Raw genomic sequence first — 27,920 nt, forward strand, 5'->3', positions numbered from 1 at the left:
ATCAATGGCAACTTTTTTGTTCCAAGGTAAATTTTATTTAGGAATGCAACATATAGTCATAGTATCTCAGACAGTGCAGCAAAGTATAAAGACAAATACAAGACATTCAGGAAACAACCGGTTGGCTTCTGTCTTCTGGACACCACGGATCTCTCACTGTTAACAGACTAGGTCTGCTCCAGCACTGGCAAGTTCCAACCCAAGTCTGTGGCCACCTCTGGCACTCGTGGCCATTTCAGCAGGCATTTTGTGGATGAACATTTGATGCCGTGTTTCATCTCCATTGTTCTTTTGAAAATGTGACAGGGATTGTGCTGAGGACACAAAAGGGGCCAAGAAACACAGTCCCTGCCCATAGGGGCTCACATTCAATAGTGAGACAGAGAAGTTAACAGTCGGCACAAGACATGCACACGCTCTATGTCGTTTTGGAGCCTCAGGACTGCCACCGGACCCAGGTCTGGGGCAGCTGAGAGGGCTTCCTGGAGGTGAGGCCCAAGATAAGGACAACTGAAGGATGGGGTGGCGTGTCAGCCAGGCAAGGTAAAGACCTCCTGGTGCAAGTCTGACCCTTTTCTCAATATTACATTTAAGTCCCTCATCTGACTATCCTTTCTCCTTTGAAATTCTACATCCCATGGTTGGTCCTATTCACAAGCCCCTTTCTCGCACTGGCGGTCAGTCTCCACAGGCTCACGCCTTACACCAGGACACCGTCTCCTCGAGGACGGACTCTTCACGGCACCTACGACTATATGTTGGGCAGAGTGGCCGCTCGGCAGACCCTGGCTGGGAGACAGATGGTTTTGGGGAAACGTCTCCAGCACTCTCTACTGGCACTTGGCTGGAGCAAGAAGGATGGATGGGTGGTGGTTGTGAAAGGGGTCTGAGATACACAAAAGATACACAAAGAAACCACACCCACAATGCTGCTGCCCAGACTAGAGCGCTTAGAATACTTCCGTTTTCACTAATGCAAAGCAAACCACAGAACTGTTCTCAACGGCATGGTCACATGAAAGAAAGGAACAAACAGGTATTCACTGCAACCAAACACTAGACAATAACTGCATGCCCCCGCTGCCCTCCAACGCCCTTGGAGCGCACAGGCTCCGAAGACGGCTGGCACGTCAGTCAAATGTGATCCGGAAACTGCGTTCCTGCTCCTTGCGACGCCCCTCGCACACCTTGGTCACCTCCTCCACCTTCCTCTGCAGCAGGGCCGAGTTCTGGTCGACCCACTGCAGCGAGTCCATGTGCGCGTTGAGGATCTTGCAGATCTGCTGCAGCGGGTCGCTGGTGTCGGCCGGTCCCCCGGACGTGTTCAGGTGCTCGATGATGTCCTTGAGGTCCTGGGCCATGCGCTTCAGCTGGGCGTCGATGTTCTCAGCCAGCTTGTAGGTCCTCTCGCGCTCCTCGTCGGCGTGCTGCAGGTACACGGTGCCGCTCTGCTCCTTGACCGACTCCTCCAGAGGGCTCAGCAGGTCTTCCAGCTCCTTCTGCTGAGACAGGATGAAGTCGAGCTCTTGGTCCAGCCTCTTCTGGTCCAGCTTCACTTTCTCCACCTCACGGTGCAGGGTGGTGATCTTCTCCCCGTTCTCGATCAGTGTGCGGTCCCAGGCGTTGACCTGGGTGGCCTGCTGCAGGAAGTGCCGCTCCTGGTCCTCCAGCTCCAGACTCCACTTGTTGATCAGACTCTCCAGCTGGGCGTAGGTCATCACAGGGCTGGTGGACGCCCCAGTGCCGGTGCTAGGCCCCGGCGGCGCGGCCACGGCAGCTGGAGCGTTGCTGGCGATCCCAGCTGGTGCCAGTGGCTTCAGATTCAAGGCGAAGCCAGTGGTGGTGGTGGTGGTTGTGGTGGTGGTGGCAGCGGTGGTGGCGGCGGGGGCGGTGGATGCTGTTGTGGAGGTGGTAGAAGTTGCTCCAGGGGCCTTTAAGCTGAAGCCCAGCGTTCCGGCCCCAGGAGTTCCAGCCGTGGTTGAAGGGGGACAAAGGGAAAGCCCCGTGGCGACAGATGAGGTCGGAGCGGTAGCTAGCGAGGCGAACAGTGTGGGGCCAGCACTGGTGGTGGCAGTAGCGGGGGCAGGAGTGGCCGGCTGTGTGGCTCCTGCTCCACTGGCAGCCGGAGGGGCAGCCGTGAAGGGCAAGCCGGCAAGCGCCGTGGGCTGAGCCGAAGTCCCCAAGGAGCCGATATTGAAACCTGAGGTCCCGGTCTGGGATGTGCTTCCCCCTGTGAAGGAGAATCCCCCCGGTGTGGTGGACGGAGCAGCAGAGGTGGTGGTGGAGCCAAACACGAAGCCGGTGGGTGCTGTGCTCTGGCTGGAGGTGACAGTGCTCGAGATGGCATTGGTGAGGGTGCTGCTGCCGAGCCCAAAGCCGCCAGTGTGTGCCGTGGCTGGGGTGGCCGTTGCGCTGCTCAAGTTGAGCTTCGGCGCGCTGATTCCTAAGGAGAATCCAGTTCCTCCCGTAGCAGCAGTTGTGGTTCCAAAGCTGAATCCTGGGGTCTGTGTCGTTGGAGCTTGGGTCGTGAGTGAGAACAGGCCAGTAGAAGGGGTACTTGCTGCCGGCTGGGAGGGAGTCCCAAAATTAAACCCACCAGTGCCAGATGTAGAGAAAGAAAACCCGGTAGCAGGTGTGGTTGTCGCCGTCTTTGCAGCGCCAAATGTGAACCCGCCTGTGGGGGCCCCAGTGCCTCCAAAATTAAACCCGCTCATGGCTCCAGATTCTGGTGGCGGCAGCTACGCTGGTTCCCAAAGTAAATCCGTCGGTCTGCAACCTTGGGAAGATTTTTAAAGCAGAGTAAGTCACGTGATCAGATGGCAGTTTGGGAAAGGCAGCCTCGATGGCCAAGGTGGAGCCATTTGGAGGGTGGCGGGACTGGGTCATGAGAACATGTGACCGCCACCCAGCTCTCTACTGTAACCTAGCCAGGCCCTGTTAAGCTAGAGAGGAAAAAGCCCTGGGGGTCACGTACTAGGAACCAGATGTGCTTGGGACCGGCACAGCCACAGCCACAGCCACATTCAGCACCAGCAGGAGTATTTGCTGCCCTAGAGGAGAGGGCCAAAGAGCACCTGAGGAGGTTGGATCAAGGCACTTTTGGAGAGTGGGACTAGAAGCACAAAACACCACCTTCAGAGGCGCCTGGGCAGCTCAGTGGGTTAAAGCCTCTGCCTTCGGCTCAGGTCATGATCCTGGGGTCTGGGATTGAGCCCTGCATCAGGCTCTCTGCTCGGCAGGGAGCCTGCTTCCCTTCCTCTTTCTCTCTCTTCCTACTTGTGATTTCTGTCTATCAAATAAATAAAATCTTAAAAAAACAAAAACAAAAACAAACAAAAAACCCCCACCACCTTCAGGACCTGCTCCCCAGGATTCCCTGCTGAATGCAAGTGGGAGGTGGTGGACTGATCGGAGTACTGCCCTGAGCGTCTTTCTGGACCTCAGAGAGAGGCCCCAGAAAGCAGGGCTCTATGGCAGGGCATTAGCCCCCTTCAGTGCACACGGCTGACCACTTAGGAGGATGGAGGCCTGCTGGAGCGTCCCCCTGCCTTCCTTCTAAGTCAGCTAACTTAGAATTCCCCTGAGATTTTTCTCCAGGGACTCAGGAGGTGGCCTCCTTCACCTACAGGTGCATGTGGGGCACCCCCCATCCTCCCAGCCATCTGCAGCTGAGCTGCACAGAGTGGGGAGGAAGAGGGAAAGTGATCGTGGACCCAGAGGATTCACACATGCTCACAGGGCCCTCCACTGGCTCTGGTGAGGGAAGAGAAGGGAGTCCAGAAGGGCCTGTGAACACCAGGCCCTGTTCTCAGACACCTGGGGGTTGTGGCTGACCTCAAATTTAACACGAATTCATGGTTGGCTGCCACTGCTCAGTGGGTTCCTAGGCCACAAGACGAGAAATGCCAATTCCAGTGAAGACACCAAGGTGATTCCCATGCAGCTTGCTGTGCCCAGTATGCTCTCCTTAGCCACCAGACCCTCAGCTAACTTTACAACGGTCCTACAGAGAGGTTGTGATGATGGTCCCTATGCACAGACGGGGAAAAGAGAAGCTCAGACGGACTTAACTTGTCAATTCTTACCCCACGGTGGGCCCTGAACCTGGCCATGGGCTGTAAACCCCTCTTTATTTATACTCCATCAAAATGGTCCATCTGGTCACAGGGCATGCAGCCCTGCCCTGGCTCATGGCCGCCATGCTGTACCCCAGCCTCCATCCCATACCCCGCACAGCTTATTTTCCCTTCGTCTAAAACAGCTCAGGCAGTTGAGCAGCAAGACTGCTCCCTGTTCTCAGGCACAAAGTTGGTTCTCCAGAGATAAAGGAAAGACCAGGTTTGAACTCTGCTTCTGCTACAAGTCGTGGGTCCTGGGAAAGTTACTCCTGAGCCTCTCTACACCTATTTCCCCAATTCTAACAAGAAGGATGAGCCCCTTCCACTGGGAAGGATAAACAAGGTCATGAGGGAGAAGCCAAGTGCCTGGCCCAGGGAAGCCATCCTATTTCCTGAAGTCCTGTTTCCTCCTCCCTCTCTCTTCTGGGCCAGTTTTACTTCTTCAAGTGTCCTCAGGAATCCTCTTGTGCCCTGGACCAGAGGAACCCTGCTGTGGCTGCCCCTCTCCAACTTCTACGGCACCCTCCCCCTTCCTGGCAGACCTCAGTATTTCCTTTTTCTCCAAAGACCCATGCTTCTAGGGAGATGACCTCAATGTGGTCCGCTCTGCCCCTGGGGCCACCTGCTTTAAGCCAGATCTCAACTGGCTGCCCATCAGCACCTCCAGGGGTGGGTGTTTGGAAGGTACACTGCTGCCAGACTGATGGGGGCAGTCGCTTTGTCGGGGGAGAGGGGGGTGGCGTGTGGCAGGGCCCTAGACTGTAGCATTTTTATAAAGCTCTTCTGGGGGTTCCTGGGAAAGGTCCCTTCGTTCGCACTACAGCAATGTCTGAGCCCCCGGGCCACTGGGACCCCACAGTGCCCTGCGCCAGACCCCTTCTTGCAGCGAGCGCACACCTCCTCACTTGAGTACCATGGCAAGCCACATCTGCTGTTACTGGCAGCTCAAGGCATCCGAACAGCTACGCCTACATGTCTCTGTTCTCAAGACCTCAGCCCAAGAGAGCTTCTATTAATAAGTTGCAGCTAAATTTTTCCACAAGAGCATTTATAAAAAGCTCTTTGTAACTATTAAAAAACTACAAGAAAAACAAGAGTCTGGGGGGGCTTTTCCAGTTTAATGGCTCACCATTTATTAAATGCCTCATCGGTTTCTGATACTACACATGCTAGGGATCTACTAACAGGGGCAAACACTATTGGTTCAGCCCCGTGCTATGTGCTTTAAATATATTATAGCTCACTTACTCCAAAAGCAGGACCATTTAATAAACTGGGAGAGTGAGAGGCCCACAGAGGTCACCTAAGCCATGGCCCTTGCCCTTGAGGTAATCAGAGACATGGGAAATGTGAACTTGAGTACCAGGGCTCTAGGTAGGGACAACAGAGGATGGGGGTGGGGAGGGGTCAATAAGGGAGCATTTTCCTGAGCTGAGCGTGGAAGGATACGAGGTCAGGGTTAGTCAGGTGGATGGGAGGAAAGGCCTGTGTGAGGCAGAAAGGTTGACACAGGTGTGTCTCTGGGGTGCTAAGTGATTTGGTGTGGCTAGAGGGACTGTGTGTGTGTACATGCAGTAAAGAGTTCACTCAGAAGGCCTGGGTTATCCACCCTACACATCAAAGAAAAGACTGGCCCTTTTCTGGTTCCTGTAAGATAACCTGCGAGCCCTGCCAACTTGACCTCTGCAGGGGCCAGAGACTAAGTAATGAGTCAGTCACAAAGACACTCCGGCCTATGTGACTGACCCCCTGTAAAAACCCTGGATGCCGAGGCACAGGTGAGCTTCCTTGGAGGGCAGTAGTCCATGTGTGCTGTCACACGGTGTTGCCGGGAGAATTAAGTGCTGCTGTATGACTCCATGGGGAGAGGCCACTGGAAGCTCACCCCTTCTCTCTCCCAGACTCTGGTGCACCCTTCACCTGTGCTGATTGATTTTTTCCCCTTTTGTTGAAACCATGAATCTAACAGCTTTGCTGAGTTCTGTGAGTCTTTCTAGAGAATCACCGAACCTAAGGGTGGGTTTGGGGACTCCCGAGTACATCGTGTGTATAGTGCTGTGTGATGTGGCGGGAGCTGCTGGTCGGGAAAGGACATGTTGATGGCTCAGACTTCATTTTGCGTGAGTCATGGAGGGACTTTAGAGGTGGGGAGACTAACAAGGCCAGACACATGTGCGGGAAACAGACTGGAAGGGAAGAAACTAGAGGGTCAGGTAGCTGGGAGGAGGGTGCAGTGGTGGTCTAAGCCAAGAGCCTGAGCGAGGGGCCAGGACTCTGGGGACAGAGAAGAGAAAACCTCAATCTGGGGAATGTGTGAGTCTGTGCAAAAATGGAATGAAGTGTTGGTTCTGCAGGGGCTGACTCAAGTGAACAAAGCCATCCACCAAGACCAGGACTCTGGGAGTTTCTCACAAAAATGTGTCTTAACAGATACACACTATTCTGAGCTCCAAAATAGGCTTTCCAGTTTACTGAAGGGGCAAGCTTTCCACAGGAGCAGCTGACAGTGCTTGGGTCAGGTGCTTAAGCCTGGGCGGCCACAGACGTGGCATCTATAGCTGGGCCTGGAGTGAGGAGGGTCTGCCTCAAAGTCACCGAGTTACTGACAAGAGACGCCTACCCCACTCTGTCCCTGTTTGTCAAGCCACATCTGCCTGCCCTCATAGCCCAGGGTAGTCGTAGATTCTGAACGACAGATTCGTCCTGTCCCCTGGCTTTGAGGACCACGGTTCTCTGCCATCACCTCCAGCTTCACTCAGGTCCACTAACCTGACCTCTCCAGTTCTTTGCTACTCCAAATTCCATCTTTATCTAATTTATTTCCTTAGCCCTATTCTACGTACAGTTATGACAACACAGACAAAACAAACTCTCTGTAGTGCAACATTCACTCACGCAACAAACACATCTGAGCACCTATGCATGGGCCCTGTTCCAGACCCTGGGAATATGGCTGTGATGGGGAGAGTGAGTCCCTGCTCTCATGGAGCTTCTCCTCCAGCAGAAGAGACAGACAGGAGAACAACAAACTTCATAAAGGAATCCTATGTCACGCTTTAATAGGCATTAGGAAGCATTAGGAAGGAAGAAAAAGTGGGGCAGGAAAAGGGGAACAGGGCAGTGGCATGGGGGTAAAGGGGTTGACTGAGTCATACTGAGGAAAGAGCTAGAACAAAGGCCAGGGGCAGGGGGGTTTGGCCATGAAAACAGGAGGCCAGTATTGTTAAGGGGCAGGGGCCACACTGTTCCCAAGCCCAGGGACTGATTCTCGCTCCCTACCCCAGCCCATTTCCTGTATCTGGAGCAGGGGTGTTTGGGAATTAATATGAGGGGACCTCGGCCTTGGACCAAAGGAATGGAAGGATTGAGAAGGCAATGTGTGTGTGTGTGTGTGGGGGGGGTCTGTGTGACAGAATAATGGCCTCTATACATGTCCACCCCCTAACTCCAAACCTATGAACACGAGAGCTCACATGGCAACAGGGACTTAGCAGATGTGATTAAATTAACGGTTCTGAGATGGGGAGATTACCCTGGATGGACTGCATGGACCCTAAATATAACCATGAGGGTCTTTAAAAGTGGAAGGTGGAGACAGAAGATGTGACCATGAAAGAACATTCTGAGAGATACTATGTCGCTGGCTCTGAAGACGGAGGAAGGGGTTCCAAGCCAAGGAATGCAGGGGGTCTCTAGAAGATGGAAAAGGTAAAACATGGATTCTCCCTCAGAGATTCCAGAAGGAAAGAGGTCCTGTCGACCCATTTCTAACTTTCTGAACTGTACGAGAATGAATGAGTGCTGTTTTAAGCCACTACATCTGTGATCATTTGTTATGACAACCGGAAGTTGACAGAGGAATGGGGAAGAAAGAACAGGATGGACTCAATCTAGACAAATGGATGGGAAACACATCCTGGAGTTGGGGCCAAGGAGAGGCTGGAGAAGAGAAGTGATAGGGCCAAGGTGCACGGTCTGCCTCTGTGCAACAGGGCCAAGGGAAGAGGATACAGCAGTCACTAGGGCCTGGCAGCTGGGGAGCAGGTGGGAAAAGAACAGAGAGCTGTGATTCTGAGAATCTGGACATCCCCTGCTGCTGGGGTGACCGAATCAGGGGAGTGGATGTGTGCAAAACCCAGCAACAACAGGCCACCTATGTCCTATGACAGAGGGAGGGGCAAGGTGGCCTGGAAACATGAGAAGGGCTGATGATGGTGACAGTGTCAGCCCACAGGGCAGGATTTTCTGCCTTTGTTCACTACTGTTATGCCCAGCACCTAGAGCAGTGCCTGGCATGCAGCAGGCACTCCATAAATAACTGTGAGGGACCGACAATCTGACAACTAAGAACTATCATTTACAGAGCACCACCTATGTAATGGTCCTGGGTCAAGAATACTAGGTAGGAGGGCGCCTGGGTGGCTCAGTGGGTTAAGCCGCTGCCTTCGGCTCGGGTCATGATCTCGGGGTCCTGGGATCGAGTCCCGCATCGGGCTTTCTGCTCAGCAGGGAGCCTGCTTCCTCCTCTCTCTCTCTCTCTCTCTGCCTGCCTCTCTGCCTACTTGTGATCTCTCTCTGTCAAATAAATTAAAAAAAAAAAAATCTTAAAAAAAAAAAAAAAAAAAAAAGAATACTAGGTAGGAGCACAATGAATCCTTCCTGGATGGGAAACAGGTGATGTAACTTCTTCAAAGTCACAGAGCAGCAAACACTAGTCCCAGGATGGGAAACCAGATCTTTCTGGGGCTAAGTGCTGAAGTTCTGCCTGGAACAGGAAGGAGATGTCAGAATTAAGTCTTAAAGGATGAACGGGGCTTTCTGGGCAGACAGGTCACCGAGAGAGTAAGATACACAGGCCAGCTTCTGTACTCTTTGTGGCTGAAGCAGCAGGCTTTGGGGAGGAGGGGTTGGGGGCCAGGTCACAGAGGTAGATTGCTAGGCTTGTCCATCCAGTGGAGACAAAGCTGTAACATGGTTTCCCTTCCTGATCCCATAGCTGTCTTTCATCTTCACACCTCAGAAATGTAGTGACCCTGGGGCGCCTGGGTGGCTCAGTGGCTCAGGTCATGACCTCAGGATCCTAGGATCGAGCCCCCCATCAGGCTCTCTGCTCAGTAGGGAGCCTGCTCCCCCCCCACCCGCCTAGTTCTCTGCCTACTTGTGATCTCTCTGTCAAATAAATAAGATCTTAAGAAAAAAAAATGTAGTGACCCTTCCACACTAGGATCCTCCACTGGGGATGGAGACAGCTGCTATCCCCTTTCTTTACACCAGTTCAACTCCACTTCATTTAGGGCAGCAGCGAGTATAGCCAAAGAGCTCGCCAAAGAGCTCTATTTCTCAGGGCTTCTCGATGGGGCTTGGGATTATGAGTCCTGGGTTTTCTAGTCCACTGATGGACTGGGATGGGGACTGCAGACAGTAGCCCTGTAGCTGTCATTAGAAGTCCAGACTGTGGATTTCTGTGTGCTCTGAGGAAAAGGGTCTTGTTTGTCCTTTTCTGTCAGTCACTTGGCAAGACTCCACAGCCTGCTGGCCAAAGACCCTGCTTCTTCACTCCTAATCCTGGGATCTTAGGTTCTAAATTCATCCCCATGCCTGTTTTATCACATGAAAAACAAGGATTACAGCTCACAGATCTGCAATGGGCACTTAGCACGCTGCACTCTTGGCCCAGGAAAAGCTAACCTCTTATTAATGCAAGTTCTGGCAGCAACTAGAGCAGATGCTCCTGACATTTCAGCCCCATGGCCACCTGGTGGCGCTGCCAACAATGCTGAGGCCAGGGAGCAAAGGAGCTATCACAATTTAGCAATTTAGTGGGGCGCCTGTTGACTGAGTTGGTACAGCGAGGGGCTCTTGATCTCGGGGTTGTAAATTCGAGTTGGGTGGAGAGAGTACTTAAAACATAAAATTTTAAAAAATAAATAAATAGGGATGCCTTAGTGGCTCAGCTGGTTAAGCCTCTGCCTTTGGCTCAGGTTATGATCTCAGGGTCCTGGGATCCAGCCCCACATCCACTTGGGAGGGGGTGTGTCTCTGCTCAGCAGGGAGCCTGCTTCCCCCTCCCTGCTTGTGATCTTCTCTGTCAAATAAATAAAACACTTAAAAATAAATAAAATCTTAAAAAAATAATAAATTAGCAATTAAGACTTGGAGGACATGTGATGACAGACTCAGAGAGACCAGAGTAGGAGAGAAACTAGGGAGCACAGGAGATGGCAGCAGGAGAGAAAAGGCAGAAAATCAGAGGCTGAAGGGACTTTGCCTTTGGCCCCCATCGACCCAGCCAGGGAAATCTGATTTCCTGCGGGAGCTCAAACACCTGCTGGTAACAAAACAAAACAAAACAAAACAAAACAAAACAAAACAACAACAACAAAAAAACACCTGCTGGCACCTTTGCCACTGTGCTAGGGGGGAACTCCCTGTCCACTCTGCTGTCCCCCGTTGTCCATCCCTTTCCCCTCCCCCTCCCCACCACAATCATCTCTCTTCTCTGGGTTGTCTCACCAACATGTAAAACAGAGGTCACTGGCCACTCACCCACCCCCAGTCCGTGCATGCTGCTGCTGAAACATCTCTTTAATTAGTTCTCCTTTCTCCCTCTAGTCAAAGATAAACTCTCTAACCCTCAGGAACAGGCGAGCTGAGAGAGCGCCAGCCCTTCAGGAATGGAAATCAACTGATAGCAGCAAGCTGCTGGCTAGCCAGACCACAGCCAAGGCAGTCTACAGTTGCAGGCAGGGAAAGAACAGCAGCATGCTAGGTGGGCTCCAGAGCAGGGAGGGGTCCGCGTAGCCAGACTAGAGTGTACCATGAAGCCGCAGGAGGTGTCTATGTGAAAGGATCTCGTTTGTTTTGAAGGCCTTCCCCAGGCGGCTGGGGAGGAGCTGGTGGTGTTCTGGGCCACTCTGTCAGGCTCTTACACAACCACCATGCCTGGTGGGCATGGGCAACTGCCGGGAACAGAGCCTTCCGGAGAAAGGCAGGAGGTTTTTGTAAGCCAAACTGGCAGCAGGGAAACCTCGGTGCTACCGGCAGTGTGAAGGCTTCTCTGCCACAGGGCATGGTATCCCCAGCAGTGAAGGCAGGATTGACTCCCCCGCAGTTTTCAAAAGCCCTCTCATCCCCTTAGGCCACTTGGGATTCTGGTCCCAATTTCCTAAACCTGTTCCTCCCTGAGGACCCCCACATTCGAGGTCCTTCAATCTCCCAGGTATAATGAACTTGTGTTAAATATTCGACCTGTGAAGAGAGGACACAAAAGAGGCATGTCTGTCCATCTGTCTGTCTGCTCTTCAGGGGGAGGAGCTGTGGAAAGCCTCACAGCCTGTTTCACTGCCACTTGTCTTTTCCCCCAGGCAGTGTTCCATGATCAGATTCTTCAACGCCCCTGCACGCTGATTGTTGAGGCAGCTTTGTCACACGTGTTCCATTTATCAACCTACCCAATAATGTGGTGCTGGCTATTTTATTTTCATTTTAAAGATTTATTCATTTACTTTAAAGAGACAGAGAGCACACATTAGTAGGAGAAGGAGCGGGTGGCGGGGTAGGGAGTAAGTGAGAGAGAGAAGCAAGAGAAGCTGACTCCCTGTTGAGCATGGGGCTCCCCCGGTGGTGGCTATTTAATTAAATTAATTAATTTATTTATTTTTAAAGATTTTATTTATTTGACCGAGAGATCACAAGTAGGCAGAGAGGCAGGCAGAGAGAGGGAGAAGCAGGTTCCCCGCTGAGCAGAGAGCCTGATGTGGGGCTTGATCCCAGAACCCTGAGATCATGACCTGAGCCAAGGGCAGAGGCTTAACCCACTGAGCCACCCAGGCGCCCAGTGGTAGCTATTTTAACAGTTAAAAAAAAAGAAAAAAAAAAAAGTGAAATTTACATTTTCTGTGAACAGATTGTTTGTTCATGTGGTTTTACGTTCCAAAGGGAATACTGTGGTCTCCGTCCTCCCCCATCCCCACAGCCACCAGCTCTCTTTCCCAGAGACAAGCAGTTAGGTTTCCTGTGCCTCTTTCCAGATTTTTTTTTTTTAATTCATTTAAGCAAATGCAATGCGCGCTCTACCCCTCTGTACACAAGAAGGTCACCTGTCAGACCCACTGTCCATTTTCACTTACTCTACCTTCAGACTCATTTATGCAGGCTTGTCATCCCCATGGGACGGAGGACAGCCAGTCTAGCAGAGGCACCCACAACATGCCTTGGCTGCTCTCTCCTATGGTTGCCTCGAGCTGGTACCCAAATGCTTCTTGGATTCATAGGTTCCCAGCCTTCTCTTCCCTTTCTTCCTTCCCCTGAAAAAACTAGTTTTACCCCAAGTCACTTCCCAGCTAATTAGCAATTACATTCTTTACTCCAAGGCCTGAATTATACCCAAAGAAGCTCAGGTGGTGTGGGAAAAACAGTTCCCCCACAGGGAAAACAAATCAGGTTAAGACCTATGTGGAAAAGAAGTCAGGAAACAAAAGAATCGATTTTAAGGAAGATTCTAGAATGACGACTCAATATAAAATAACGGGAGTGGAAGAGATCTGAGGAATTCTCTGGTGCTGGGCCCCCTACCTATTTTGCCAAGAACTGTTTTCTCTTCTACTGAAAGATTTTTTTCCCTAACTGCATTTTTTAAAAAAAAGATTTTTATTTATTTATTTGACAGAGAGAAAGATCACAAGTAGTCAGAGAGGCCAGCAAAGAGAGAGGGGGAAGCAGGCTCCCCACTGAGCAGGAAGCCCAACGCAGGGCTTGATCCCAGGACCCTGGGATCATGACTTGAGCCGAAGGCAGAGGCTTAACCCACTGAGCCAGTCAGGCATCCCTCTCTAACTGCATTTTTAACCTTTAAATTTTAGCTGCACAATTAATACATAGTCCTTCCTTTAAAAAAATGTCTTGCACATCACCATCAAAGCTAAGATTCTCTTGATCACTACCCCCCACCCTGGTTCCCACACCTGTGAGGTAACTGCTGTTAAAAGCTGCCTTGTATTTTTTATCTATGTATTTGTATGTGCATTCATAGCCTGAGGAGATGAAATGATTCTAATATTTCTTTTCTCCAACCATATTCCAACAAGCATGCTTCTTCACACCTTCTTTGGCACAGGCACTTTTCCAGGGCAGATCCTCAGGAGAGTTGCTGGCTATGGATACTTGCATTTTGGTTTTTCTAGGGGCAACCAAATTGCCCTCTAACTTGCCCCTAACCATTTTTATTCTAACTGGCAGTTCCTGGAGAGAATCATTTCCCTACAAGCTGCCAGCACCTGAAATTAGGAAACTCTATCAATCTGATGTACCTACCAACTACATTTATTAAAAAATGATAAAGCACCAACCATTCAGCACTCATTGTATGCCAGCATGGTTGGGTAATTCACAGATATCCTCATTCATTCAGTCAGCACACATCCACTAAGACTGAGAACAGGACAGGCCCTGTGTGGGCAAACAAAGACAGTATGTCATGGTCACCACCTTCATGAAACTTAGAGTGATAAATATAAAGAAAAAGTACCAGAATTGAAAAGAAGCACTGAAAAAAAAACTCGCACACAAATATACAGAGGCATTATTCCCTATAGCCAAAGTGCACCCTCGCTGGCAGCCACTCTTTCCCTCCAGCATTCCACTGCAGCCCCACTTGTTCTTGACTGCCTAAGTATTCCTGCCTTGGGGCCTTTGTACCTGTCGGTCCCTCCTTCGGGAACACTCCTCCCAAGTGTCCCCATGGTCACCCTTTACTTTCTTAGTCTTTGCTAAAACTACTCAGTGAGGCCTTCCCTGACTATCCTTAGCACTTAGCACCATCTGAAATAGTAATATACTGAACTTATGGATTTCATTTGTTGTGTCTCTCCATCTGAATGTCAGCTACATGACGGGCAGCAGTTTTGTCTGTGGTTTCCACTGTGTTATCCCCAATGTCATTAACAGCTGCTGGCCATCACAGGCACTCAGCAAATGCTTGTCAACGGAATAAAGAGATCCAGGGGCCGCTTTATGCCAGGTGCTTATACAGACTCCTTCAGTCCTAACCCCTACAACTGCAAGGAAGGTACCACCCGTATTTCCCTTTTAGGGTTAAGTAACTTGTCCAATGTCAACATAAATGTCAAAGTGAGGATGATTAAGGTAAGGTCTTCTGCCCTCAACTAATTCAGAATTTACTAAGAGTAACAAAGAGATAAATGATAGGATGACACTGTGAAAGAGCTCTCGTAGAACCTACTGGAAGCCTAGAGGACAGAGTGAGTACCTTCACCTGGGGAATGGGTTAAGGGGAGGGTCAGGGAAACACTCCTTGAGGAGGAAGGGCTATTTAAGCTTGGTTTTGAAGGATATAAAGGAAGTTAGGGTAGGAAGGAGTTAGGTCAACACCTCATTCCAGGCAAAAGCTTAGAAAGGCAAGGGCTGTTGCCTTGTGGAATGGTATTGAATACCTGTGTTAAAACTGCAAGATGCTGGGGCGCCAGGGTGGCTCAGTGGGTTAAGCCTCTGCCTTCGGCTCAGGTCATGATCCCAGCGCCCTGGGATTGGGCCCCACATTGGGCTCCCTACTCTGCGCGAAGCCTGCTTCTCCCTCTCCCACTCCCCCTGCTTGTATTCCCTCTCTCGCTGTATCTCTCTCTCTGCCAAATAAATAAATAAAATCTTAAAAAAAGAAAAAAGAAAAAAAAACAGCCCACAAGATGCCAGGGGTGCCTGGGTGGCTCCATTGATTAAGTGTCCAACTCTTTTTTTTTTTTTTTTTAAAGATTTATTTATTTATTTGACAGACAGAGATCACAAGTAGGCAGAGAGGCAGACAGAGAGAGAGGAGGAAGCAGGCTCCCCGCTGAGCAGAGAGCCCGATGCGGGGCTCGATCCCAGGACCCTGGGATCATGACCTGAGCCGAAGGCAGAGGCTTTAACCCACTGAGCCACCCAGGCGCCCCTAAGTGTCCAATTCTTAATTTCAGCTCAGGTCATCATCTCAAGGTTGTGAGTTGGAGCCTGCAACAGACTGAATGTGGAACCTGCTTAAGATTCTCTCTCTCAGGGCGTCTGGGTGGCTTAGGTCATGATCTCAGGGTCCTGGGTTCAAGCCTTGCATCAGGCTCTCTGCTCAGTAGGGAGCCTCCTCCCCACACCCCTGTCCCACCTGCCTCTCTGCCTACTTATAATCTCTGTCAAATAAATAAATAAAATCCTTAAAAAAAAAATCTCTCTCCTTCTGTCCACTGCTCTCCAAAAACAAACAAACAAAACAACCTCCCCCCCAAAACTCATACCACCAGAGCCAAAGATGATACACAAATGACCAATAAACATAGAAAAATATGTTCATCATCACTGGCCATCTGGGAATGCAAATCACAACCACAATGAGATACCAGGTCACATCCACCAGGATGGCAATAAAGATGGACAAGTGTTGGTGAGGATGTAGAGAAATCAGAACCTTCACTCACTGCTTATGGGAATGGAAAATGGTACAGCCACTGTGGAATACCTCAAAAGGTTAAACTTTGAGTTACCTTATAACCTAGCAATCCCAGTCCTTGGTATCTTCCAAGAGAAATGAAAACACATGTCCATCCCAAACTCGTACATGCATATTTGTAACAAAGAGTATCAACAAGCCAAATGTCCATCAACTTATGAATAGATAAAATGTGGTATATCCATGAAATGGAGTTATCACTCAGCTTTTAAAAGTAATGAAGTATTTGGGGCACCTGGGTGGCTCAGTCAGTTAAGTGTCCACCAACTCTTTTTTTTTTTTTTTTTTTAAAGATTTTTTTTAAATTTATTTGACAGAGAGAAATCACAAGTAGATGGAGAGGCAGGCAGAGAGAGAGAGAGAGAGAGGGAAGCAGGCTCCCTGCTGAGCAGAGAGCCCGATGTGGGACTCCATCCCAGGACTCTGAGATCATGACCTGAGCCGAAGGCAGCGGCTTAACCCACTGAGCCACCCAGGCGCCCCGAGTGTCCACCAACTCTTGATTTTGGCTCAGGTCATGATTTCAGGGTTGTGGGATCAAGTCCCACATGAGGCTCTACACTGGGCTTGGAGCCTGCTTAAGATTCTATCTCTCAGGGAACCTGGGTGGTTCAGTTGGTTAGGCATCTGCCTTTAGCTCAAGTCATGATCTCAGGGTCCTGGGATTGAGCTCTAAGTAGGTTCCCTGCTCAATGGGGAATCTGCTTCTCTCTCTGCCTCTGCCCTTCATTCTGCTCATGTGTTCTCTCAAATAAATAAAATCTTAAAAAAAAAAAAAAGAAAGAAAGGAAAAGATTCTCTCCTTCTTAAAAAAAAAAAAAAGAAAAAGGAATGAAGTATTGACATATGTTACAAAATGGATGAAGCTTCAAAGCCAGATAAAAGACCATCTACGATGTTATTGCATTTATATGAAATGTCCAGAACAGGATAGACAAAACTAGAGACAGAGAGCAAGTTAGTGGTTGCCTGGGATTGAGGGAAGGGAGGGAACAGGGAGTGACAGCTAACGGATATGGGAAACGGGGTTTCTTTGGGGAATGATGAAAATGTTCCAAAAATTAGATTGTGGTAACGGCTGCACAACTCTGTGAATGTACTAAAAACCACTGAATTGTACACTTTAATAAATGGAGGTGTGTTATACAATACCTCAAAATAAAACTAATAAACAGACCAACCGGGCATGGGATGGCAGGAAGGGGCTGAGAAGGCAGAAGTGAGGTTACAGAGGTGAGCAGGGGCCAGGCTCAGTCCTAGAGGGCAGGGGCTAGGCAGAGAAGTTTCCAAAGATAGGATCATGCTTTCTTCTGGGGACAAGTGAAGCTGGCATGGGAAGGAGACTGGAGTTGAAATGCTCCTGTCAGCTTTAAGCCCATCAGGGGCTCCCCGAGAAATGCAGCTGGGCATGGGGGGTCAGATAGAGAGGGACCTAAGAGTACGCAAGGTGGGATTTTATAAAATTCTATTTTGTAGAATCACACTCATCTGTGCTCCCTTCCCAGCCTCACTCCCTGTAATCAACACTAGCACCTCAGGGGAGAGGCAGTGATGTCACTGGTGAGGAAGAAAAAGGTCCAGGCTGGGCTGTGGCAGAGACCGTTGCCATGAAGATGGTTTCTCTGGGGACCAGGTGAAAGCCACCAGAAGTTGGGGGTGGGGGAGAAGAGTGGCTTTGACTCTGAGAACCAGAAACCAATCACAGCCCCAACCTGCCTCTAGGTATCACTTCCCATGCTAACACTTCTGGAGATTTATTATGTGCTGGGCTGTTTGCAATGCTTTACCTGCACTGGCTCCCATCTTTATGAGGTGGGAACTGTTCATGACCCAATTTTACAGACATACAAACTAAAGTCGAGAGAACTTCAGTAACTTACCTAAAGTCACACAGGTAGTCAGTACTGACCCACGCTGTCCGATTCCAGAGCTGAGCTAACTACACATGAGCATCTCCAATGTGACTTTTCCACCCCACCCCCATCACGTGCCATGTCTAATACTTCCTTCCCACTCTCTAAGGACAGCTTGGGCATGTCTTTCACCTTCCAGACCTGTGTTTCACTCTGAATCCAGTTCAGTGCTGTCCACCTTCTCCAGCTATAGGCGAGACTCCTGAAGGCTCAGAGTGAAGGGGGAGTGATCAGCTGCTCTTCCCTGTTCCTGCCCGTGGAATCTGTTCCCAGTCTGCGCAGGGGCAAGAAGAGAAGGGCATAGGGCTCTTGAACTGAAAGGGAGGCTCTGCTGGTGCTGACCCAATGGTCTCCAGGGGCAGTCCCCACATGTGTGGGGGGCACCTGGGAAGCATGGGGGCCATTTTGGCCCCCTGCCTCTGCCCCTCTCTCTCTTGCTCCCCTCAGCTCCCACCGTTACTGGTCATCCCAGGAGTACTGGCAGGGTTCAGGTCCTGCTTTCTTCCTCTGTGTTCAAGTCACCCAGTGGGAACTATACACATGGCCCACCCCATGGCAGGGGGTTTCCACTTCTTTTCCCCCATTTGGAAGGATGAGCTGGTTTGCTTTGAGAAAGGGAAAGCAGCCCTGGCAGCCAGGTCCTGGCATGCTCCAGTCAAATAGAGCAACTCCAGAGGATACCAACATCAGGCAGGGCCATTCTGACTGTAGTGGAGCAAGACCACTGTGGAATCATATTTCAACATAGACAAAAGCACAAACATTGTCCAAAGCATAAAAATGACCAACCTCCCCTTCCTGGCTCAGCGCTAACGGGTGATTCTCATATTAACCACAGCATTAGCTCTGCTCATTCCTCTCCAAAGTTACTGAACTTAACCCAGCTGCCATTCTAAGTCCTCCTTAATACCCACTTCTTGAGATGCCCTTAGCGCCCCAACGGTGCGTAGCTCCTTAGCTGCAACAGCAAGAAACCCAAGTTGTTCAATTACATGTGTTCCTGGTGGCCTCTAGCTGGAGGCACAGCCGGTTGATAAGGGACACACAGGGTAGTAAGACAACAGCCCCTCTGTGTTAGGCACCCAACCCTCAAGGACAATTCCTGGGACCTGCTTCGCTACTTCCCCCCAGACACAGCCCCCCCCTTTTAAAAAATATTTTATTTATTTATTTGACAGAGATCACAAGTAGGCAGAGAGGCAGGCAGAGAGAGAGGAAGAAGCAGGCTCCCTGCTGAGCAGTGAGCTGGATGCGGGGCTAGATCCCAGAACCGAAGGCAGAGGCTTTAACCCACTCAGCCATCCAGGCACCCCAAGCCCTCTTGACTTTACAGGATGGGACTGGGTCTGAACGAGGCCCTACTCTTCCTCAAACTTGGATCAGTCCAGCAGGGAGAGGTGTGGTCCAAACTGTCAGCAACTCTGGAAGAAGGAGTACTTGGCTCCTTTGGTTCTCTGCTCAAGGCAGAGAGGATTACAGATCTGAGGGTGAGGGGATATTACAGAACCAAAGGTCAGGGACGACCTGCAGTCTGAGAGCCTCTCCACACTCACGGTTTGTTAGGGTTTCTCTCAATTACTTGCCAACCTTTTAGAACTGTATCTTACAAAAAATGCTGGATTTTCAACTTCTGTACAATCGGGAACTCTGCACCGCCGGGCCAGTACTGCTACCCAGCAAGTTGGGCCACCCCTGAGCCACACCTATGCCTTCTGGGTGCCGGGGGCTTTACAGCTTTTGGGTTTGCAGAGGTGGCTCACTTGCTGAGCCAGGAACAGTCCTACGTCTTTTCACGTATCATCTCTTTGGTCCTCATCTATTGACCTCTGAGGGTTGTTACTGTACTCAATTTAGCGACGAGGCCACTGCAGCATAGTATCCTGCCGGAGCTCACAGAGCTTAAGTGATCAATCACCTTCAGTCTGCCTGGTCCTTTTCCTACAGCTAGTCCCGGTGGGCACCGGCAGGGGCACCCTAGGACTGACCCTAGCCTTCATCTCCTAGATGAGAAAACAGGCTCCTAAAGGGAGGTATGGCAGGCTGGACACTGGCTCTCCAAGGAGATCCTCATCTCAGTCCCCAAAACCCGTGAATGTATTACATGGCAAAAGGGGGTTTGCAGATATGACTAAATTCAGGGTCTTGTGATGAAAACATTATCCTGGACTATCTGGGTAAGACCCAATGTAACCGTAAGGGCCTTGGTAAGCTAAAGGGCAAGATCTTCAAAGGAGAAAACAGGAGAGGAGATGATGGAAGCAAAGATCAGAGGAATGTAAAAAGGGCCATGAGCCCAGGAGGACAGCCACCTCTGGAAAAGGCAAGAAAATGGATTCTCCCCTCCAGCCTCCAGAAGGAACACAACCTTGTGAACCTATGTTAGACCTGCAGTCTTCAGAATGAAAAGGGAATAAATATTGTTGCTCTGCCACTAAGTTTACAATGGTATGTTCCAGAAGCCACAGGAAACCTATACAGAAGATGGCTGAGGTGCTGGAGTTGGTGCAGCAGCGTGAGACCTACCTAGGCTGGAAGACCTGTGGCAGCCTCTGCCCAGTGACACACAACGGGAGCAGGGAAGGGCTCTGAAGCTACTGGGCCACGTGGCAGATCGATGCTGTACATGCCTGGCCTCTACACTGCCTTTTCCCCAGCTGGGATGGCCTTGGCCTTCCTGCCCTTGTTTGCTAGGACGTCCGCCTCCACCTCCTGCCCCCACCCCACCACCACCTGCATGACCCAGGTACCTGCCCTAGTGCCTCTTCAGAAAGAATCTAGGTCCATCTGATGCAAACTCTATCCCTTTTCCATCATGCCAGGCTGTCAGCTTGATTGGGAAACCAGCGAGGGGTGGCTGGTGAGGAGGGCCTCCACTAGCATAGGGGAGATGGGGAGGAACAGGTCGGAATCAATAGATTTGGCAACTGTGAGCTGCAGCAAACCTGCAGTGAAGGTCTGGATGAGGTGGCCTCCCAGCGGGCTATGCCCTAGGCTGGGGGTCAGGGACTTCATAGATCTGAGGGAAAACAGGCTCTCCCTGGGGTTTGTAGGGCCCTGGAAGCTGTGCAGTATTGCAGAGGCCTGGGCTCTAACTAGCACTGTGATTGCGCACAACCCTCTTCAGCTCTTGGGACCCCAGTCTTGCCCATTGCAAGACAAGCAGGTTTACTTCTGCAATCAGAGGCCCCTTCTCAGATATACAGGATCCTGCACAGGTGGCTGCTCTCCAGGCGCCCCCTGTCCCCATCTCTTTCCAATTCAGGGCTCTAGGGCTGTGCTAACCAGGAACTGTTGCCAGGTGAGCCAGGGCCCCCAGAGAATCCCCTCCACTCCCCCTCCCCATCAAAGAGTCTGGGTGATGCAACCTGCCTGCAATTTTCACCTCACTCCCCAAGCCTGGCTCCTCCGCACTAAAAAAGAGTCCCCAAGCCCCACCCATGCTCCCAGTTCAGGAGTTGAAGGAACTGGGGCACCTGAACCCAGGGACACTCTGCAAGCTGAGCGAGGCAGAGGCATCTGAGTCCTGGAAGTGCCATGGGTCTGGGTCAAGAGTAAGCACAGAAGGCTCAGGGTGCCAAGACCTGGGCTCAAAGGTAGCCACTGATGACCCACCACCCACAAATTAGGATACACCGGAAAAGGCTAGGGACCCAAGGGTGCTAATTGGCACCCACTCAGTAGGAATCAGTCGAGCTGATACCAGGGCTGAGTTGGGGGAGATCCAACAGCTAGGGAGAGAAAAAGGTGCAAGGGGCTGGGACAGGAGGACCAGTGTCCCTGCCCCAATGTCTCCTCAGTCAGCATAATCGGCATGTAGCTGGCAACAGGATTCCCACACGATGCAAGTTCATTTCCAGTTACTAAAAAATATTCTACCTGGCCACCCTCTCAAACACCCATAATCCCAGTCTCTTGAGACAAAACCAAACTGAGGGGTATTACACAGAATAACCAACCAGCACTCTTCAAAGCTGCCAAGGTCATAAAAACCTAGCAAAGTCTGAGAAACCGCTGCAGACACCAGAGGAGGCTAAGGAGACATGATGACTAAATGTGACATAGCATCCTGGAACAAAAAAACAGCATTAAGAACAACTAGTGAAATCAGAATAAAGCAAGCACTTTAAAAGCACACACCGATGTGGGGTCTTCAGTTGTGACCAATGTACCACTGTAATGTAAGAGTCAACAATGGGGAAAACTGGATGAGGGGTATATGGGAACTCCCTGTACTATCTCTATAACCTTTCTGTAAATATAAAATTATTCCAAAATAAAAACTCACTTAAAAAATACCTTGTTCACGTTTACATGCTAAAAGATCTTTTCAGAAGACCACCCAAGAAGCAACCACTGTTAACCACTGTGTATATTGCTATGTTTCTATTAACTGAACTTCATAGTTTATTCTGGTACTATTTGTGGAAACCAAGGCACAGGGAAGTGAGAGAAATTGCCAGCAACCTAATAAGTCGGGTAGAGTCAAGGTCTGAACCTAACAACCTGGTGCCAGAATCTGTGCTTAACCACTACTCTATGCTGCCTAGGTAATAACTTAGCTCCTATAGGTCAAGTCCCCAAATTCTGGCAGAGTGGACAGTAAGTGCTCTAACTGAGAGGAGTCAGATCCCAAGACTTCCTGCATGGAACAGAAGCCTGCATATCTTCATTCCCAGAGAAATCTCAAGATAAGGATTCCTCCACCTCTTCAGCCACACTGAATGTTAAGCTGAAGTCCTGGTGTCCTGCTGTGGACAGATACAAGATGGGAAATGAAGGGGTTTCTGAAGCAAAGACCCACACCCACTTGGGCTACAGGAAGGGCTAGAACACAGGGAGGGAATGGTCAGGAAGCCCCCTCTCTTTTAGTAAAGGGCAGTGCACATCTCCCTATTTTGGGCATGGTTGGTAAACTGATCCAGTGGGGGAGAAGTGAGAGGACCCTCTGAAAGGAATTCCGGATGAGAGCTTAGAAGAAGGGCTCATGGGAGGTGGGCAGAGGATAGAGAAAAGAGAGAGGGTGATGATGCCTGTTTCCCTGCAACCGCGCACCGCCAATGCTGCTGAGCGTCCACCATCTGGAACCGGGAAGAGTGGGGATGGCTGGCAATTAACTGACGCCCTGAAGGAGTGAAGAGGACACAAGAATGATCTACCAGCAGGGTTGGATGGTCCAACGTCTGGGGCTCTTGCCAGGGCTGGAGGAAGAGTTGAGATTGGACCCCAAACTGGACCCCCAGAAAGGGGTGGGGTTATTAAAAATAAAATACGTCATACAGGCACATAAGAGCACGGCTCTGGATTTCACAGTCATCGAATTATTTGACTTTCACCAGGCAGAGTCAACTATTTTCCTCATTTTGTATGTAGTTCCCGATCTACGAGACTACAGAACTTATTTGCCACCGTCGCAGGTCGGAGATTTGAACGGCGCGCGCGGTCTCATTGTGACTCACACCAGAGTCTAACCCACAAAAACGGTTCTCAGCGTGGGGCGGCGGTTGGGGGACGGAGACTAGCATGTGGCAGGCCGGAAATTCGGGAAGCGGGGCTAACGAAACGAAAAGTGAACTGGTGCAGGTCTCAAAAAACAAAACAAAACAAAACAGGGACCGAATCCCCAGAATCGGGGGGTGGGGGGGGCTGGACCTCAGAGTCAGAGAGACAGAGAATAGAACCCCAGAGTCAGAGGGAGCAAAAGGCCACCCACCCCGGATCAGGAGGAGAGGGCCGGAACCCCAGGGGTAGGAACGAAGACGGGACTGGATCCCCAAGTCAGAGAGAAAAAGGCTACACTTTGGGGGTGGGGAGGGGCCCGGATCCCAGGATCCCGGAGAGGAAGGGGCTAGGCCCGCCTCCCGGTTGGGGCCACGCGGGGCGGGGCGCGGAAGGATCCGGGCGGGCCGTGCTGCGCCACCCTCGGTATATCTGTCCCCAGTCCCCGCGGCCGCCTCATTCCCCGTCCTCAGATCACAATATCTTCTCAGGCTACCAAGACGCCCTCTCCGCCCGCGTAGCCCCGGCTATGGCTCTGTAGCCGCGACCCCCTGCGTGTCCCGGCCCATTTCCGCGCTTACCGCGCTTGCGCTCTTCTCTACCGCCTTCTTTTCTTCAGCGGAGGCCGCCGCCGCCTCTCCTTTCCGCAGCCATGGAGTGAGTAACCGCTCGCCCCTCCCTCTCCAACCGCCTTTCCCGCCCTTTCGAAGCTCGCGGCCTTCACGACCAGTCGTGGGGGGAGAGACGAGAATGAGGAATCACGGTCGCGCAGGCGCAGAAGGGGAAAGACGCGCCGTTGGCACGTGGCCGAGCATGCGCATTCGGCCCGATGGGGGAGGGTGCGTTCTCTGGGAGAATGTTGGCGTTTGAAGACGGTCTGCGTGCAGGTGCGCCTGCGCACTAGCCCCAAGCGGGGAGGGGTCAACGAGTCTGTCCGCGAGCGGTTGCTCACGTGCACAACCCCACCAGAGCCCGTAATTTTCTGTGAAGGGCGGACAGTAAGCAGCCGCACATGCGCACTGAGTCCCACAACCCCCGTAGGTGTGACAGCAGTAGGATCCGTAGCGGAGCATGCGCTTTGGCCCTGGGCGAGAGAGCCGCGTGTGGAAGGGTCGGGGTGGGGGCCGGGTTTTCCGCCCGCCTCTTCCTCTCTCCCGGCTCCACGTTGCGCAGGCGCATAGCACAATTTACGTTTCATTCAGGCACCTGCTGGGGCGGTGGCTGGGGCCGACTTAGATTGACAGGGCGGAGGGGAGGCTTAGAGACTATGGGTTAGGAAGGGGGTGGAACTAGGAAAACTGCGGCCGCGAAGGGCGGGGCTTGGGGGTGGGGCCTACTACGATAGGGGGCGTGGTCACGCTAATTTAACTGAAGGGTGGGGTTTCGATCGGAGAAAAAGTGGGGCCTCTGGGGAGTCATCGCGAAGGGGTGGGGCTAAGGTAAATGGAGGCGAGACTTGGGCGGGACTGGGCGGTCATCGCAAATTTCAAAGGAAACCGCGGAACTTGGTAGCTAAACCACGTTAGTGGAGGGCTAGGGCTGGGGGAATTCCCCTGGGAACTAATTTGAGCTGGCCTCTTGGGATGAGGTGGAGCCTAAAGGAAATGCTTAGAGGAAGGGGTGTGGCTGGAAGAAAATTCTCCTGGGATTGAATTTTTTATGAAGTGGAATATTGTGGGGAGGGTGGGAGGGCTTAAGGAAATTCCCTTGGGAGACCATTAATTAGGTTTCTGCATTAGAAGGAGTGGGGCTTGGGAATTCTTTAATTTTTTAATTTTTAATTTTTTTTAGATTTATTTATTTATTTATTTATTTGACAGAGAGAGAGATCACAAGTAGGCAGAGAGCCAGGCCGAGAGAGAGAGAGAGAGAGAGAGAGAGAGGAAGCAGGCTCCCCGCCGAGCAGAGAGCCCGATGCAGGGCTTGATCCCAGGACCCTGGGACCGTGACCCGAGCTAAAGGCAGAGGCTCAAGGCACCGAGCCACCCAAGCGCCCCATGGAGCTTGGGAATTCTAAAGAAAAGTAACTGGGAACCTAAAGAGAATTCCCTTGGGAGTATGTGGGAGTCAGAGATTTGGGGAAAGAAAGCACAGATTTAGAATTCCGATAGGGCAAGGTGCAGTGTGGAGTCCATTTGGAAGTGCAAGGGAGGACCCTGGGGACATGGAGCTGTGGCTTGGTTTCTCTGCGACTTTGGTGGTGAATGAGGATGGCCTCTGACACTACCTCCTTTTGTTTTACTTGTAGGTCTTCCACTCTCGCCTTGGTGCCTGTCTTTGCCCAGCTGAGCAACCTCCAGAGCCTCCTTCCAGCTGTTGGTTCAGCCTTCCTCATTGCCACCCCTGCCCAGAGCCTCTGCTGCAGCCATGTCACTCCTGGCGACCCTGGGGCTGGAGCTGGACAGGGCCCTGCTCCCAGCTAGCGGGCTGGGCTGGCTCGTAGACTATGGGAAACTCCCCCTGGCCCCTGCCCCCCTGGGCCCCTATGAAATCCTCGGGGGAGCCCTGGAGGGCGGGCTCCCAGGGGGAGGAGAGCCCCTGGCAGGTAAGGGCAGGTGGGGAATGGAGGTGCAGCATGGGGGCAAGGGAGAAGAATTCATTGATTCATTCAATAAATATTTATTGAGTACCTGCAATGTGCCAGGGGTTGCTTTAGGTGCTGGGGGATAGAGCTGAGACAAGACTGATGTAATCCCTGCCTTCCTAGAACTCACACTCTATTGGGAGGCAGATGGAAGACAAATTAGGTGATGATGGGTTGGGATAAGTGGGAAACACTTAGTAGCTGAGCTGGAAAATGAAAACAGTGTCCTAGGTTAGAGAGGATAGCCAGGAAACACATCGGAAATTTTTTGGCTAGGGCCTAAAGGCGGGGAAGGAATAAGCCATGAAAAGACTCAAGGGAAGAGCTTATCAGGAAACAGCATCCCAAGAGGCTCTGGGGCAGAAGTTATTTTATTCATTACTTTATCCCTAATGCTTGGCACATAGTGGGTTCTCAATAATTAATTAAAAATGAAACAGTCTCTGTTGTGTGTGTGGTCTAGTTTGCCCTTTAAAAATAGTAAGTCAGAAACTACAGGCATAGGGTAATCAGTAAAGCGGATGTTGGAATGGTTGTTTGGGTCATTGGTTGGTTGAGTGGTTCTGTGACTGGTTTAATGGGTTGACTGGTTGGTTGACTGATTCAGTCTGTTGATTAGCCAGCTGGTGGTTAAGTTGGTTGACTGGGTAGTTGATTGGTTGGTTAACGGGTTGGTTAGATGTTTGGTTTGTTGGCTGGTTTGTTGATTTGGTGAATGGTGTGATGATTCATTGATTGATGGGTTGACTGGTGGGCTGCTTGGTGGTTTCACTCCATGCATGGCATGCAGGAAACGGCGTGAGTGAGCACCAGGCTAGGTGGAAGACCAGGAACTCAAGGATATTTATGTCTCTCCCCCAATCCTCCAGGCGACGGCTTCTCTGACTGGATGACTGAGCGGGTGGACTTTACAGCCCTCCTGCCCCTGGAACCCCCCTTGCCCCCAGGTGCCCTCCCCCCACCTTCCCCACCCCCACCTGACCTGGAAGCCATGGCCTCTCTCCTCAAGAAGGAGCTGGAACAGATGGAAGACTTCTTCCTTGATGCCCCACTCCTCCCACCATCCTCCCCACCACCACAACCACCACCCTCAGCACCGTCCCTCCCTCTCCCACTCCCCGTCCCCACCTTTGACCTCCCCCAGCCCCCTGCCCTAGATACCCTTGACTTGCTGGCCATCTACTGCCGCAGCGAGACTGGGCAGGGAGACTCAGGGTTGGCGCCCCTGCCCCCACCACAGCAGCCCCCTCCCCCTCCCCCTCTGCCCTCTCGCCCGGCCCCCTACCCCAATCCTGCCACCACTCGAGGGGACCGCAAGCAAAAGAAGAGAGACCAGAACAAGTCAGCGGCTCTGAGGTATCGCCAGAGGAAGCGGGCAGAGGGCGAGGCCCTGGAGGGCGAGTGCCAGGGGCTGGAGGCACGAAACCGGGAGCTGAGGGAGAGGGCTGAGTCAGTAGAGCGCGAGATCCAATACGTCAAGGATTTGCTCATTGAGGTGTATAAGGCTCGAAGCCAGAGGACCCGGAGCAGCTAGAGGAGCAGGGGCTTTGGGCGAGAAGGGGCACTAGTCTTCAGCTCCAGCTCGCTTCTGTTTCTGGGGCTGAGGTAGGAGGGTCCCTCCCATCATCCCCTGGTCTGTCTCTCCCCACCCTCTTTCCCTTTGTCTCCTCTCCTGTCCATTTCTGAACCCGATCCCCTTCTCCCTCCCCAGAATCATGGAGTGTTTGGCCTCAGTCAACATCTCCACTCCTTAAGTAAGAGCTGAGGGCCTGGGGCCTGCAGGGAGTCTGTGGAGCAGGGGAGAGCTTGCAAACCTGGCCTTTCAGACGGAAGCGAGGCCTGGAAGCAGGGCAGAATGAATGTGCAGCTGAGGACAGGAAAGCCAGCTGGGGACTAGGGCAGGGAGGGTTTCAGGAATGGCCCCCTGCTTACAATATAAGCAAAAAGCAAGCCAAGTGACCTTGGGGAAGTGTATTTGGACTGGAAGCCAAGAGGTGGCCAAGTTCACAGAGCAGGTGAATATGCAGGTAGACTGGGAGGTGGGCAGGGGGGTGGGATCTCGGAGATTGGTGACTGGGTGTTCATTTTAGCTCTGGAGGAAATCAGTGTTTGTGAAGGTGTTGGGGAGGGGCTACATCTAGGGGAGGGAGGGCAGGGACTGATCCTTTTGATGATTCTGAGTGGAAATAAAATGAAGAATTTCCTCTGTTGTGTGTGTCTTTGTCTTGGAGAGGAGAAGTTGGAGAGAGGGAGCCTCAGGCCAAAGACCATATTAGCGGTAGACAGAACGGGTAATACTTAAGCATGCACTCTTG

The 27,920-nt window shown here is 51.5% G+C and overlaps 3 protein-coding genes across 5 annotated transcripts in view; 1 reads left to right on the forward strand and 2 right to left on the reverse strand.

Moving 5' to 3' along the window:
• Window positions 1-23,677, reverse strand: part of IL4I1 (interleukin 4 induced 1) — a 37,142-nt gene extending 13,465 nt beyond the window's left edge. For both annotated transcript variants that reach the window (XM_032325251.1, XM_032325250.1), the window contains exon 1: window positions 23,603-23,677. The gene's annotated coding sequence lies outside the window, so the exon portion shown is untranslated. The remainder of the gene's footprint in view (window positions 1-23,602) is intronic.
• Window positions 13-23,701, reverse strand: NUP62 (nucleoporin 62). 2 transcript variants are annotated; one of them, XM_032325264.1, is made up of 3 exons: window positions 23,603-23,688; window positions 3,835-4,029; window positions 13-2,776 (listed from the first exon to the last, which is right to left on the reverse strand). In XM_032325264.1, exon 3 carries the CDS (start codon window positions 2,712-2,714, stop codon window positions 1,131-1,133), a length of 1,584 nt encoding a protein of 527 aa, XP_032181155.1. In that variant the 5' UTR covers window positions 2,715-2,776; window positions 3,835-4,029; window positions 23,603-23,688; the 3' UTR covers window positions 13-1,130. The 2 variants fall into 2 exon arrangements, with proteins under 2 accessions (XP_032181155.1, XP_032181154.1); XM_032325263.1 differs by lacking the exon at window positions 3,835-4,029 and having other exon boundaries at window positions 23,603-23,701.
• On the forward strand, window positions 23,569-27,817 carry ATF5 (activating transcription factor 5). The gene is made up of 3 exons (XM_032325273.1): window positions 23,569-23,678; window positions 25,270-25,566; window positions 26,475-27,817. The coding sequence occupies exons 2-3, from the start codon at window positions 25,389-25,391 to the stop codon at window positions 27,137-27,139; spliced, it is 843 nt and encodes a 280-aa protein (XP_032181164.1). The 5' UTR covers window positions 23,569-23,678; window positions 25,270-25,388; the 3' UTR covers window positions 27,140-27,817.
• Window positions 27,818-27,920: the final 103 nt, after the last annotated feature.

Source organism: Mustela erminea, chromosome 19 (genome assembly GCF_009829155.1).
Source record: "Mustela erminea isolate mMusErm1 chromosome 19, mMusErm1.Pri, whole genome shotgun sequence".
Lineage (NCBI taxonomy): Eukaryota > Metazoa > Chordata > Mammalia > Carnivora > Mustelidae > Mustela > Mustela erminea.

Bases quoted from the DNA above. Each gene is read 5' to 3' on its own strand.
- NUP62 (XM_032325263.1), bottom strand. From the start codon at position 2,714: ATGAGCGGGTTTAATTTTGGAGGCACTGGGGCCCCCACAGGCGGGTTC.
- ATF5 (XM_032325273.1), top strand. From the start codon at position 25,389: ATGTCACTCCTGGCGACCCTGGGGCTGGAGCTGGACAGGGCCCTGCTC. The intron at 25,567-26,474 runs GTAAGGGCAGGT...CCAATCCTCCAG, and splicing joins GGGAGGAGAGCCCCTGGCAG to GCGACGGCTTCTCTGACTGG.